At 39.8% G+C, this 13316-nt stretch overlaps 1 protein-coding gene across 3 annotated transcripts in view; it reads right to left on the minus strand.

Moving 5' to 3' along the window:
- KIF6 (kinesin family member 6) overlaps positions 1 to 13316 on the minus strand; it is a 385185-nt gene that overhangs the window by 237562 nt on the left and 134307 nt on the right. For all 3 annotated transcript variants that reach the window (XM_010389731.2, XM_010389732.2, XM_010389733.2), the window contains exons 8-9: positions 7765 to 7908; positions 6409 to 6495 (exon numbers count right to left, since the gene is read on the minus strand). In XM_010389731.2, the coding sequence (XP_010388033.2) occupies positions 6409 to 6495; positions 7765 to 7908 (231 nt within the window). The remainder of the gene's footprint in view (positions 1 to 6408; positions 6496 to 7764; positions 7909 to 13316) is intronic.

Below are 13316 nucleotides of genomic sequence, written 5' to 3' on the forward strand. Positions count from 1 at the left end.
GCATGTACTCATAAATAATGTATTGTATCATTTTGCATGTCCTAAACTTTATGTAAATGTTACATTACTGCATGTAATTGCAACTTGTTCTTGTCCTTCACATTGTGTTTTTAAGCTTATTAATATTGCTTCATGTGGCTGTAGTTCATTAATTTTCATGGATATATAGTATTTCAGTAAAGGAATATATCAGAATCTATTTGTCTCCTGTTGATGAACATTTAGGATTTTTACTTTTGCTATTACGAACAGTGTTGCTATGAACATTATGAATCTCTTTGAGCACGTATGTAAGAGTTTCTCTATGGTGTGCACTTTAGAAGTAGGATTTCCTGCTGGAGAGTATGTGTATCTTGCCTTTATTATATATTGTTAAATTGCTCTTCAGAGTAGTACAAATTTACATTCCTATCAACTACAGATGTAAGTTCCTGTGCCCACATTTTTGTCAGTATGTAATATTGACAGGTACTTTTGTTTTGCCAATCTGGTAGGTGTAAAATGATATCTCATTTTGGTTCTAATTTGCATTTTTGTGATTATTTGTGAAGTTCATCATTTTGCATATGTATATTGGCAGTTTGGATTCTTCCTTGCTCAAAATTAGTTATGCCCATTCTTGTCCGTGTTTCCATTTACTTGTTTTTCCTTTCCTTATTGATTTGCTAGCTTCTTTCTATATTCTGGATGTGAATCCTATGTTAGTTTTATGCAGTGCACCTGTTTTCTCTCAATCTATGTCATGTTTTTCACTTTGCAGTGTTCTTTTTGTTAAATGAAAGTTCTGAATTTCAATATAATCTAATTAGCACCTTCTTCCTTTATGGGTTGTACTTCTGTGTCATTTGAAAGAAAATCTATCTTATCCCAAATCACAGGAATATATTCTTATATGATCTTTTAAAAGTGTTAAAGGTTCGATTTTCACATTTAGGTGGATTTTATTTTGTATAAGGTATGAAATAGGGATCAAATTTTAATTTATTTTAAATGGCTAACCATAAAAGATTTGCTATTATAATTATATTATATAATATGTTTATACATGTAAATGTGTCTATTTCTGGGTTATTGGTTAAACACATTGTTTATTTTACTATATATGGCAATACCACACTGATTTAATTACTAAATCTTAAGAAAACTGGCATCTAGATAAGCCCCTTTCATCCTGTTCTTATCCAAAATAGACTTGGCTATTCTTGGCCATTTGCTCTTCCACGTAAATTTTAGATCCAACTTGTCAAATTCTACCAAAGGTTCTCCTCAAATTTTAACTGGAATTATTACATTTAATTAAAAGGTTAATTTGGTCAGACATCAAATTAATGATATTAAATTATCCCATCCATAAACATGGTATAACTTTCCACTGATTCCTTTCAATAAGGATTTATAATTTTCTTTATAAATACCTTACATGTCTTTAATTATATTTTCTATCAGGAATTTAAAAGTTTTTGTTGATACTGTAAATATGATTTTTATAAAATTATATATTCTAACTGTTGGCTTCTGGCATATAGGAAGGCAACTCATTTTTATGTATGGATTACATGCCAAATAATTTTCTGAAACTTCGGGGGTTCTATTATCATTAAATAGTCTTGGATGTTCTATGTAAGCAATAAAATTGTCTGCAAGTAATGACAGATGTTTTTCTTCTTTTCTAATTCTTACACATTTTATTTCTTGTTATTGTCTCATTTTCCTAGGTAGGACTTCCAAGTTCAATTTTTAAGACATTCCTGTCTTATTTCTTCTAACATTTCACCTTTAAAATGATGTTTTCAAAGTATGGTTGAATGTTTAATGTGCTTAAACACTTTTTCTGCAACTAGGGATGAAATAATATAATTTCTGTCTTTAAACTCTGAATATGATGAATCATATTAATTCATGTGATTAGTATTTTAGTATAAACAATCTCAGGCATATAAAGCAGTATAAAAGAATACCTTGTACCCACTACTTAGCTTAAGTGAACATCCATGTACCCTGTACTTAAGAAATAGAACATTACAGACCTGTCTGAAGACCTCATCCCTACATAGTCTTCCTCAAATGAATTCCCCATTACCATTATCTTAAATTTGCTTTTAACTTTTCTCATTTTTTTCTTACACTATACATTGATATATTTTCTAGTGATAGATTACCTTGAATTCCCAAAATAAACCCAACTAGTTCGTGATACTATGTCATATTAATAATCTTCCTATCATAATGCAAAATTCCTAAAACAAAAATTAGCAGGCTTGATCTAGCTTTTATCCTTTCTGGAATATTTGGTATTACTCAAAACTTGAAAGAAAAACACCATAGGATCTGGTCTGTCATTCCTTCCTTTCTTCCTCTTAGTAGCTTTACTTCTTTTTTTTTTAACACAGAGTTTTGTTCTTGTCTTGTCACCCAGGTTGGAGTGCAATGGCACTATCTCAGCTCACTGCAACCTCCGCATCCCAGGTTCAAGCGATTTTCCTGCCTCAGCCTCCTGAGTAGCTGGAATTACTAGTGCCCACCACCACACCCAGCTAATTTCTGTATTTTTAGTAGAGACAAGGTGTCACCATGTTGGCCATGCACCTGACCTCAGATGATCCACCCACTTGGCCTTCCAAAGTGCTGGGATTACAGGAGTGAGCCACCGCACCCAGCCCGCTTTACTCATTTTCTAACTTCTTTTGCCTGGGGATTGTCAGACTAAAGGGGTTATGTAAATTTGAACTTCAAACCTACGTGAGGCAGAGCTAGGGTTTCACATTTTTCAGAGTAGTTTTCAGAGAAACTACTTTTTGTTCTACCTATAGACCAGTCTAAAGTGGACAAGCTTACCTGACATCTCCATATGCTAGTGGATAGATTGTTTTTGTTTTGTTTTGTTTTTCTAATTCTCCCTTTCACTGGTTTTGTGTTGGGGAAAAGAGAGGATGTCTTAGGTTCAGCACCCATCTTGCAACATCCCAGGGCTTTGATCTCTATTCCTTTGCTACAACCTCCTTTACATCTCCACTCCAGGACGACTGCAGCCTCAGCTTAGTTTCTGGGCTCTGGAAAATTCCCTTACTTCCTTTCAACCTTACATATGTATTTCAAAGATGCTTGGGTATATAGGTGAGTTTCAGATTATTTGGACCATATCAACAGGAACAGAAGTCCCAAAGAACATGATATTGAGTATTTTGAACATGTCAGTGCTCCTAGAATTTTACTGAAATGTACAGGCTCATGTGGGTTTTGTTTGCTTCTTTTTAAAAAATATTCTTAGGATCATCAATCTACACAGAATGAAAATCCTGAGACAGTAACTACATTGGCACCCTTCTCTGTTAAACTAATATTGATGTCATATTTTCTATTTTTACTAAGGTATTTAAGTCAAATCTAATAACAAATTATTCTCCTGTCTTATTGAATAAAAATCTCAAAACTAAGCCAAGTGTTTTTGGTTTTGAGATTACTACAGTTATGCCTCCCATCCAATTACTGAAGGACCCCTGGCATTAGAGACATCCTTAGGAGATTTGAGCTCATGCCCAGTCACCACAGGCTCTGGCCTTGTTCATAGTTCTTTTACCACCTTGTCTCTCTGAGGTACCAATACTTTTTTTACTTTGTTTGGTTCGGTTTGGTTATTTTTGAGATGGAATTTCACTCTTATTGCCCAGGCTGGAGCACAATGGTGCAATCTTGGCTCACTGTTACCCCTACCTCCTGGGTTCAAGCAATTCTCCTGCCTCAGCCTCCCGAGTAGCTGGGATTACAGGCATGCACCACTATGCCAGGCTAATTTTTTGTATTTTTAGTAGAGACGGCTGGTTTCAAACTCCTGACCTCAGGTCATCCATCTGCTTCAGCCTCCCAAAGTGCTAGGATTACAGGCGTGAGCCACTGCGCCCGGCTTAAGGTACCAATACTTTTAAAGAAAGCAGGGCAAATCCTTATCGGCTGGCTTCATATTTGCCATTACATTTTGAAAGTAAGATATAGGAAATGCCACCCAAGTTTGGTCTTGAGTGGTTTGTAGGACAAATTCTCAATTGTCACTTGTGCCTCAGACAAGCTCTGTACATAAAATGACTGACAGTAATGTCAGTTTTTAGAAGCAATTATAAAAGAGACCAGGAAACAGCACTTGTCAATTACCAGATTAGTCTGCACCAGGAAGACCTCAACATTTATTCAATCAATTATCAGCTATTAGCTTTTGATTCCTCATTTCTCTTTCCTTCAAATCTCTCACAGACCTATATCAAACACATAATAATGTTTACCTTTTTTTCAAATTCTTCACATTCCTTCAAAGAAAAGCCTCTAGCCAAATGCAAACAAACAAACAAACAAACAAAAAAGCACCAATAAAACCCTCCAATGTCTAATATGTTTATTTTCCGTAAATTCTGAACTAGTTTTTGTCTTGGGCTAGTCACTTTGTTAACTCTCTTTCTCATTCGGCATTGTAATGCTATAGGACTACTGGAAGGGTAGGGACAGCAACAAAATCCACCTAGGAGTTCAGTTCCACCTGAATCATGCCTTTGCATTCTGTCTTCTTTCTCCAGCAGGAACACTGTGTGATGCTGATACCTGACCAGGGCCTATGCTGAAATCGATGCTGCCTCACCCATTGGTTTCTCCAGAAGAGAACTCCATCAGAGGAGCTTGGTGCTTTCTGAGGCAAGCAGAACAAAGCAGATAGCCTCCTTATTCCTTTGTCCTCCTTCCCCTCTGTCCTTCCATGGGGAGAAAGAGGAGAAAGGACAATCAAGAGGAAGTAGTAATTAATATGGGTAACAATTAATTTGATTTTTTTTTTTTGGATTTTAGAAATTTATAAATGAAACACTGCTGGTAAGATTTCACATTTTTTTGGCCAGGCGCGGTGGCTCACACCTGTAATCCCAGCACTTTGGGAGGCCGAGGTGGGCGGATCACAAGGTCAGGAGATCGAGACCATCCTGGCTAACACGGTGAAACCCTGTCTCACTAAAAATACAAAAAATTAACCGGGCGTGGTGGCAGGCACCTGTAGTCCCAGCTACTGGGGAGGCTGAGACAGGAGAATGGTGTGAACCTGGGAGGCAGAGCTTGCAGTGAGCCGAGAGCCCACCACTGCACTCCAGCCTGGGCGACAAAGTGAGACTCTGTCTTAAAAAAGAAAAAAAAAGATTTCACATTTTTTTTTTTTTTTTACAATGCAGATTACTAAGCCCATACCAGCTTATTTTCTAGAGAAATAAGAAAAGCTGAGTGATTTGAAAAATAATATAGTCTTAATTATGGAATTTGATATAATTGAGATATTTTATTTTAACATTTTCAATGTTGGCATAAATTGATTCAGTGTTGCATTTCATTTACAGAAAACTAACAAAATAGAGAATAGAAAATATCTGCATTTATGATAAGCTAAATTATTACCATGTAAATTTTTTTTGCTTAAAAACAGTTCTTTGATAAAGCAGGATTTACTGTTATAAAACTAGAAGTTTGACGGATCAAGCCAATAATGAATTTTAAAAAACACTAGAACAAGTAACAGAACGAGTATGTAAAATATGGTTCTACTGAATGGCTATTAGGACTTTTCTTTCTTTATGAGCTTTTATATAAGATGGACTATTATTGGCCAGGCACGGTGGCTCATGCCTATAATCCTAGCACTTTGGGAGGCCAAAGCAGGTGGACTGCCTGAGCTCAGGAGTTCGAGACCAGCCTGGGCAACGTGGTGAAACCCCGTCTCTACTAAAATACAAAAGAAATTAGCCGGGTGTGGCGGCGTGTGCCTGTAATCCCAGCTACTCAGGAGGCTGAGGCAGGAGAATTGCTCCAACTTAAGAGTCGGAGGTTGTAGTGAGCCGAGATCATGTCACTGCACTCCAGCACTCCAGCCTGGGCTACAGAGTGAGACTCTGTCTCTACACACACACACACACACACACACACACACACACACACACACACACACAAAGACGGACTATTGTTGTCTCTTGATAGTTAAACTGATGTATTTTCAAAGGCTAAGTTATTCATATAAATGTAATCATGTGTGATTCTGTTGTATGAGTCCTTAGGATTCTCTGCACGTCTTTGACGGGAAGCAATGGGAAGCTGCAAGTAGGAAGAGCAGTGGCTCTAGAGTTAAACTGCCTGGGTGTGAAGGCCGACTCTGCTACTTATTAGCACTATGACTCTGAGCAAGTTATCAAACATCTTTTTACCTCGGTTTTGTCATCTTTAAGGTGGAGATACAGATAGCATCTACTTACAGGTTATTTAGAGGATTAAATGAGTTAATATGTTTCCACTACATAGAACATTCCCAGTACAGAATAAGTGCACCTACAAGTTTTAGCTAATCTTTGACATACTTCAATGTATTTTTTAATATAGTTAAAAGTTGCTTACCAATCTGGGATCAATTTCTTCATTAAGAACAGCTTCATTCTTTATGAGTGCCACTCGCTGTGCAAATCTGCAGGTAGATATAGACTCCTAAGAAAGCAAAGTAACTTCTTAAAATATTATGGTATACAGAGATCTCTCTCTAGAGAAAGCTTAATTTTTATTCACAGAAAAAAGATACATACCTAAAAAGTGATGTGTATAAAACTCACAATGAGGAACTATGCCCCTAAATTAGGAAGCTTTGCTCTAGAACAGCAGTCCCCAACTTTTTTGGCACAAGGTACTGGTTTTGTGGCAGACAATTTTTCCACGGACAGAGGGTGCAGGTGGTGTGGTTTCAGGATGAAACTGTTCCAACTCAGATCATCAGGCATCAGATTCTCATAAGGAGTGCAAAACCTAGATCCCTTGCGTGTGCAGTTCACAATCGGGTTCACGCTCCTATGAGAATCTAATGGCACCACTGATCTGACAGGAGGTGGAGCCCAGGCAGTAACGCTGGCTCCACCATCACTCACCTCCTGGTGCATGGCTCAGTTCCTAATAGGCCACAGACCTCGTACTGGTCCATGGCTTGGGGGTCAGGGACTCCTGCTCTAGAACATTATTTTTTAACCAAATTTTATTTTGGCTTAATAAAATTACCAATGCCAAAAAGTGAGAGATCACAAGGTCCTAAGTGGCCGCTGGTAGAGTATGTGTTTTCAGTTGTTGATCACTTACACCAGAACCACATATATGAATCATAATCATAGCAAGAGCCATAATCCACACACATGAAAGATCACAAAATAAAGATTCATAACAGGTCAAAAAGAGAGGCTGGTCAAGGCATCTTACAATCAAAGTCTTGGCTTTGTTTCCTCTTCTGGGGAGTGTCTGGATCCCAAACATTAAACATTAGCTGGCTCTAAAGCAACCCAGAAGAGCCATTCAGTAGCTGGCTCCTGCCAAAGCATCCTGGTTGCTTCACTCAGCAACATTTCTAGGGACACAGCTCAGAGATATCTCCAAGGTATCCGGCTCTTAGTCATCAGGGCAAAATCAAGCAAGAGAAGCGGATGGGTCAGCTTTCCCATTTCCTTGGGTGACACAGACAACCCATCAGTAGGCCTTCCAAAATCTGTGTATGAGGCTTCTTCGAACTATCCTGCGCTATGTGAAGTCAATTCTCAAATGGGGTTATTATAACAATGACAAATAGCCCACAGCTGTGAACTCTGTAGGGTACTCCCCTCTGAAGGCATAACTCAACCCAGCTGAAAAGGTAGAAACCCACCCAAGATCCTCAGCTCTGTCTCACCAGCTAGCAGTAAAAACCTAGATTAAGATCTCCAGAAAGAAGAGCCAACATACATCGAGATTCCTCTTCTCCAAGGAGAGTGTTGCAATCATAGTTGTCATGCAGTTCCCTCCCAAACTGTCTCGTAGGACACTGGTCATCATGGAGTTTCTATAAGGAATGTGTGAACGATGCTTTTCTGAAAGGGCGATGATAACCTGTGGTAAAGTAGAAAGGTAATGGGATTAATTTAGCAGAAAATGCACACCTGACAAACAACAGAGCTTCAACAGCAATAAAAATGCAAAAGGAAAAAATAACTAAATGCAGGGTGAAGCCCAAAGCTTGAGTACAGAATATCTTAACAACAATATTCACTACAATATGGTGAAGACTGAATAAAGTAAATGTAGCATAACTGTAGCATTGTGAGCCCCATGATTTTTAGACAAATGAAATAACCTGTATAGAACTGGATACACTGTTATTCTGTTTTTAGCGATTGGAAAATTTGTATAAAAACACAAGAGTAAAACATGCCTGATTACTTTAATTACTTTAATACTACCAAAATTGGGCCATATGCCAGTAAACAATAACTAAGGGAAACAGTATAGGATGGTGGTTGAGGTCCCAGATTCTCATGCAAGATTGTCTAGCTGCCAAGTCCTAGCTTTCCTAGGGCATGTCACTCAACATGCCTCAGTCTCCTCATCTGTAAAACAGGAATAAAAATAGTGCCTACCTCATAGGTAATTGAGATGATTAAAAGAGTTATAATGTGCAAATTACTTTGAATAGCACCTAGCCCATAACAAGTGCTGAATATAGGTTTGCTCCCATTGTAAGCAACAGGGGTAGTTTACCTTGGTTCAGCTCAGGCTTGCTCACCTTACACTTCATGAGTTCCTTAGGTACTTAATGGGAAGGTACTAGATGGATGGATGGCAAATGGAGCAAAGACTGCTGGGGTTGTCCCGAAAGGAGGCACCTGGGGCTCAGGGTTATCCTGGGCAGACAAAACCAGTGCTAGAACGTTCATTACAAAGCAGCAGGAATCAGCCACCCACAGGATGTGTCTTCAAGGGCATTACAAGGCGCTGGCTCCTGAAAATACCTCTGCCAACACCTGTCATTGTTCTAGTCCTCCCTCCTCCCAGGTGTGTAATTTCCGTCACCAGAACTTCCTTTACTTTTTTGGTTTACAAAACAATAAGGGAGCATTGCTTTCTGAAGGCTGTTTTGAGCAAAATATGTAACTATACCACTAGTCTCACTCTAAATTCATGACCACAGGTGTTGGTAAATTCAGTAATCCTGTGATCTCTCTCTCTCAAAAATCACTTTTCAACTCTTAGAAATGAGACCTTCACACTTTTCTCCTTTTTCTTCAAACCTTTCTTCACCCTCTCCTCTCCTCAATTTCACTTTGAGCTCATGGCCACACTTCTACTAGATATGACAGATATAGATTCAGAACCCTGACCAGGGCTATCTCATGTCTCCATCATTAAAGCCCCTGTACATTCTGCCCTTCGCCTTCTTATTGTCCTGCTCCTGTCTAAGTCCAGCCCTCCATCCTTGGCCTCATCTGCTCCCTCCTACTTTTCTCCTACAATTACCTCCTCTCTCTTCTGAATTAATTTCCCTTTCATCTGGACAATTCCCATTCTGCATGCCCACTACAGTCCTAAACTAAGATGGCTCTTGCCAAGCTCATCAGCAACCTTCATTGTACCAAGAGCACTGATTGCCATCTTACAAGACTTCTGAGCTGAGTAAGTATGCAACACTGGTACTCAGTGCCTCCCTTGGGAAACACTTTATTCACTTGGTAAGTGGGACTTCACACTTTCCTGGTTTTCATCTTTCCTCAAAAACTAGTTAATGAATATTTCTTTTTCTTATTCCCAAATTACAAACTTTGGAGAGCCCTGGGGCTCAGTTCTTGATCCTCTTTTCTGTCTTATCTACACTCTCTCCCTATGTAATCTCATCCAATTGCCTGGCTTTAATTATATTTTATTTATTTATTATTTATTTATTTATTTGAGACAGAGTCTTGCTCTGTTGCGCAGGCTGGAGTGCTGAAGTGTGGTGGCACCATCTCGGCTCACTGTAGCCTTTGCCTCTGGGGTTCAAGTGATCCTCGTGCCTCAGCCTCCGGAGTAGCTGGGATTACAGGTGTGCATCACCACACCCAGCTAATTTTTTGTATTTTTAGTAGAGACGGGGTTTTGTTATGTTGGCCAGGCTGGTGTCAAACTCCTGGCCTCAAGGGATCCCCCCGCCTCAGCCTCCCAAAGTGCTAGGATTACAGGCGTGGGCCATTGTGCCCAGCCATTGCCTGGCTTTTAAATGTATCTATATCCTGATGTCTTCCCAATTTATACCATCAATCTCAACCTCTTCCCTGTGCTACTATCATCTTGGAAACTCTACATCTCCACCTGGATTTCTATTTTTGATTGTCTTTCCTGTCTGCCCCCAAGCCTGATTCTTTCCCAGATCTTACCCCTTATTACTAAGGCCCCATCATCAACCCAGTTGCTCAGGCCAAAACCTTAGGCAATCATCCTTGATTTGCCCTCATCCCCAGTATCCAATCCATCAGCAACTTCTATTAGGTTTACTTACAAAACTTGCAAGAACTGGACCACTTCTTGCCACCTCTTGTTACCACCACCACTCCAGTTCAAGCCTCTGGGGTCCCTTGCTTGGGCAACCACACAGGCCTTGGATTAGTCTCCCTGCTTCTACTTTTGCCCTTCCATGATCTGTTCTCCATACAGCAGCCAGAGAAATCTTCACACAATCTAAGTTATGCCAAGTTGCTCCCTAATACACTTAGTATAATATCCCAGCTCCTGTGTGATCCCTCCCTGTAGACTTATCTGACACCATGTCCTGTCATGTTCCCTGGGCCTGCATGGCCTTCTGACTGTTGATTCAGCATGTCGAGCTTATCCCCACATCAGAGCCTCTGAAATTGCTGTTCCTTCTGCCTAGGGTGCTCTTGTCCCAGATTTCCATACAGCTTTCTGCTTCTCATTATTCACATCTTTGCTCAAATTTCGTTTTCTCACAAAGGCCTTCCCTGGACACCCTATCAAAAATAATATACCTATCTTCAGCCTGTTAATCTATTTTATTTTTCTTATACTACTTATCACTATTTAAAATTATATCTAGGTACTTATTTGTTATCTGCTTCCCCTCTATGCTTTCTGCTCTGCAAGGCCAGAGATGTTGTCTCTGTTCTTCATAGCTTGACCCACGCTGCTAAAAACAGTGCTCAGCACTTGGTAACATGGCAGAAACAAAGCTGTCTCCCTCAGCTCTCGTGGCAGCCCTTATTCTGGTTTGACTTCGTATGAAATTACTTTTCCTAGTCTGTCTTGAAAGTCATGTTTTGCTTAAGACATAGCTCCACCAAGCAGACAGCCCTATGTAGGGTTTGGAGGTGAGCAGTGAGAGGTGGTAGCCATAAGGAAGAACATCAGATTCATGGGAGGCATGGTGGCAGAGGCATCTGGTTCTTCTGAGGCAGCTGCAGGGAAGTTTCTGGAATCCAGTGCCATATGGCTATACAGTAGTACTTTGCAGAGCAGTTAGGTGCGTCTCCTGGTCACTCTGTGTAGCAGCCAAACCCAGTTTTCTGACTTTTCTTGAGATTTGTTATGTTTAATAAGCCATGCTTCTTACAATAGCTAGAGCGGATTTTCCAGTTTACAACTAAGAAATTTGATGAATACAAAGTGTGCTCAACAAATTTTTTTAAATAAATCAACGAATGCATGAGAAGATTACTTAGCATGTCCCAGGAAAGCAGTGTGAAGGTCATCAGTGTAGAATGAGGTTTGAGAGAACTAAGTTTCAGTGTCATTGGAAAGGAGGTGGGGAATATGGCAGACCCAAGTCAGAGTGGCAATAGATGCCAAGCAGAACTCCATGCTCTAAGAACAAAGAGGACAGATTAAGCATCCTAAACAGGCAAGGTGGGCCCAAATACCCAAACAGGGGCTGGGCTGACAGATAGGCAGAGAGTGTGGCATTATTGTTTATAAATAATTTCTCTACGTAATTTGAAGTCCTTTTATAAAACAAATGCCACTGGTTTTTTCCTGCTCTAGGAAACAATATTGATGTCTTTTCATTCAATGGCTTTATTGACAACTTAGAGAATATGCTTATTAAACTTCTTGTTGATATATGTGTATGTGTATACACACACACACACATATATAATATATATATATAATATATATATATATATTTTTTTTAGATGGAGGTTTTGCTCTTGTTACCCAGGCTGGAGTGTAAAGGCACAACCTTGGCTCACTGCAACCTCTGCCTCCTGGATTCAAGCGATTCTCCAGCCTCAGCCTCCCAAGTAGCTGGGATTACAGGCATGCAACACCACACCCAGCTAATTTTATATTTTTAGTAGAGATGGGGTTTCACCATGTTGGCCAGACTGGTCTCAAACCCCTGACCTCAAGTGATCCACCCACCCTGGCCTCCCAAAGTGCTGGGATTACAGGTGTCAGCCACCGTGCCCAATCCCTGCTGATATCAAATTAAATCATGTGTTAGTAAACTTGCTTTTGGTTGCAAGCAACAGAAAATGTAACCCAAACTGGTTTTAATTAAAAGGAAAATTTATTGGTTCATGTGATTGAAACAGGAAAGGCTTTAGGTTAGAAGGAAACCAAAAGATTAATGCTACTATCAAGGACTTAGTTTTTGCCCATATCTCTGCTATATCTTCCATGTGGTAGAAGTCAGTCTCTTCTTGTGGCCCCACAATGGGTGCGAAAAGCCCTGATGTTATATACTTCCTTATTCATAACTTAGGTGAGAAAGAATTCTTCTTCCCTAATCATTAAACAGAATTCCTGAGCTTCAGTAGATATGAGCTTGGGTCCTGGGCCCATCCTTGAACTAATCACTGTAGGCAGGAGAAAGACAGGCTCCAATTCACTTAGGTGAGTCAGAATCTACATGGGGAGCTGGGATGGGCTCCTGGCTGCGTTTCTCATTGTTATGGACATTGCAGAGGCAATTCCAATGTCCTCTCTTGAAAGGGCTCTCTAAAGAATTAGAGATTATTCTATCACAGGTGTTGGAGAGGATGTGGAGAAATAGGAACACTTTTACACTGTTGGTGGGATTGTAAACTAGTTCAACCATTATGGAAAACAGTATGGCAATTCCTCAAGGATCTAAAACTAGATGTACCATATGACCCAGCCATCCCACTACCGGGTATATACCCAAAGGATTATAAATCATGCTGCTATAAAGACACATGCACACGTATGTTTATTGCGGCACTATTCACAATAGCAAAGACTTGGAATCAACCCAAATGTCCATCTGTGACAGACTGGATTAAGAAAATGTGGCACATATACACCATGGAATACTATGCAGCCATAAAAAAGGATGAGTTTGCATCCTTTGTAGGGACATGGATGCAGCTGGAAACCATCATTCTTAGCAAACTATCACAAGAACAGAAAACCAAACACCGCATGTTCTCACTCATAGGTGGGAACTGAACAATGAGATCCCTTGGACTCGGGAAGGGGAACATCACACACCGGGGCCTATCATGGGGAGG

Source organism: Rhinopithecus roxellana, chromosome 4 (assembly GCF_007565055.1).
Source record: "Rhinopithecus roxellana isolate Shanxi Qingling chromosome 4, ASM756505v1, whole genome shotgun sequence".
Taxonomy (NCBI): Eukaryota; Metazoa; Chordata; class Mammalia; order Primates; family Cercopithecidae; genus Rhinopithecus; species Rhinopithecus roxellana.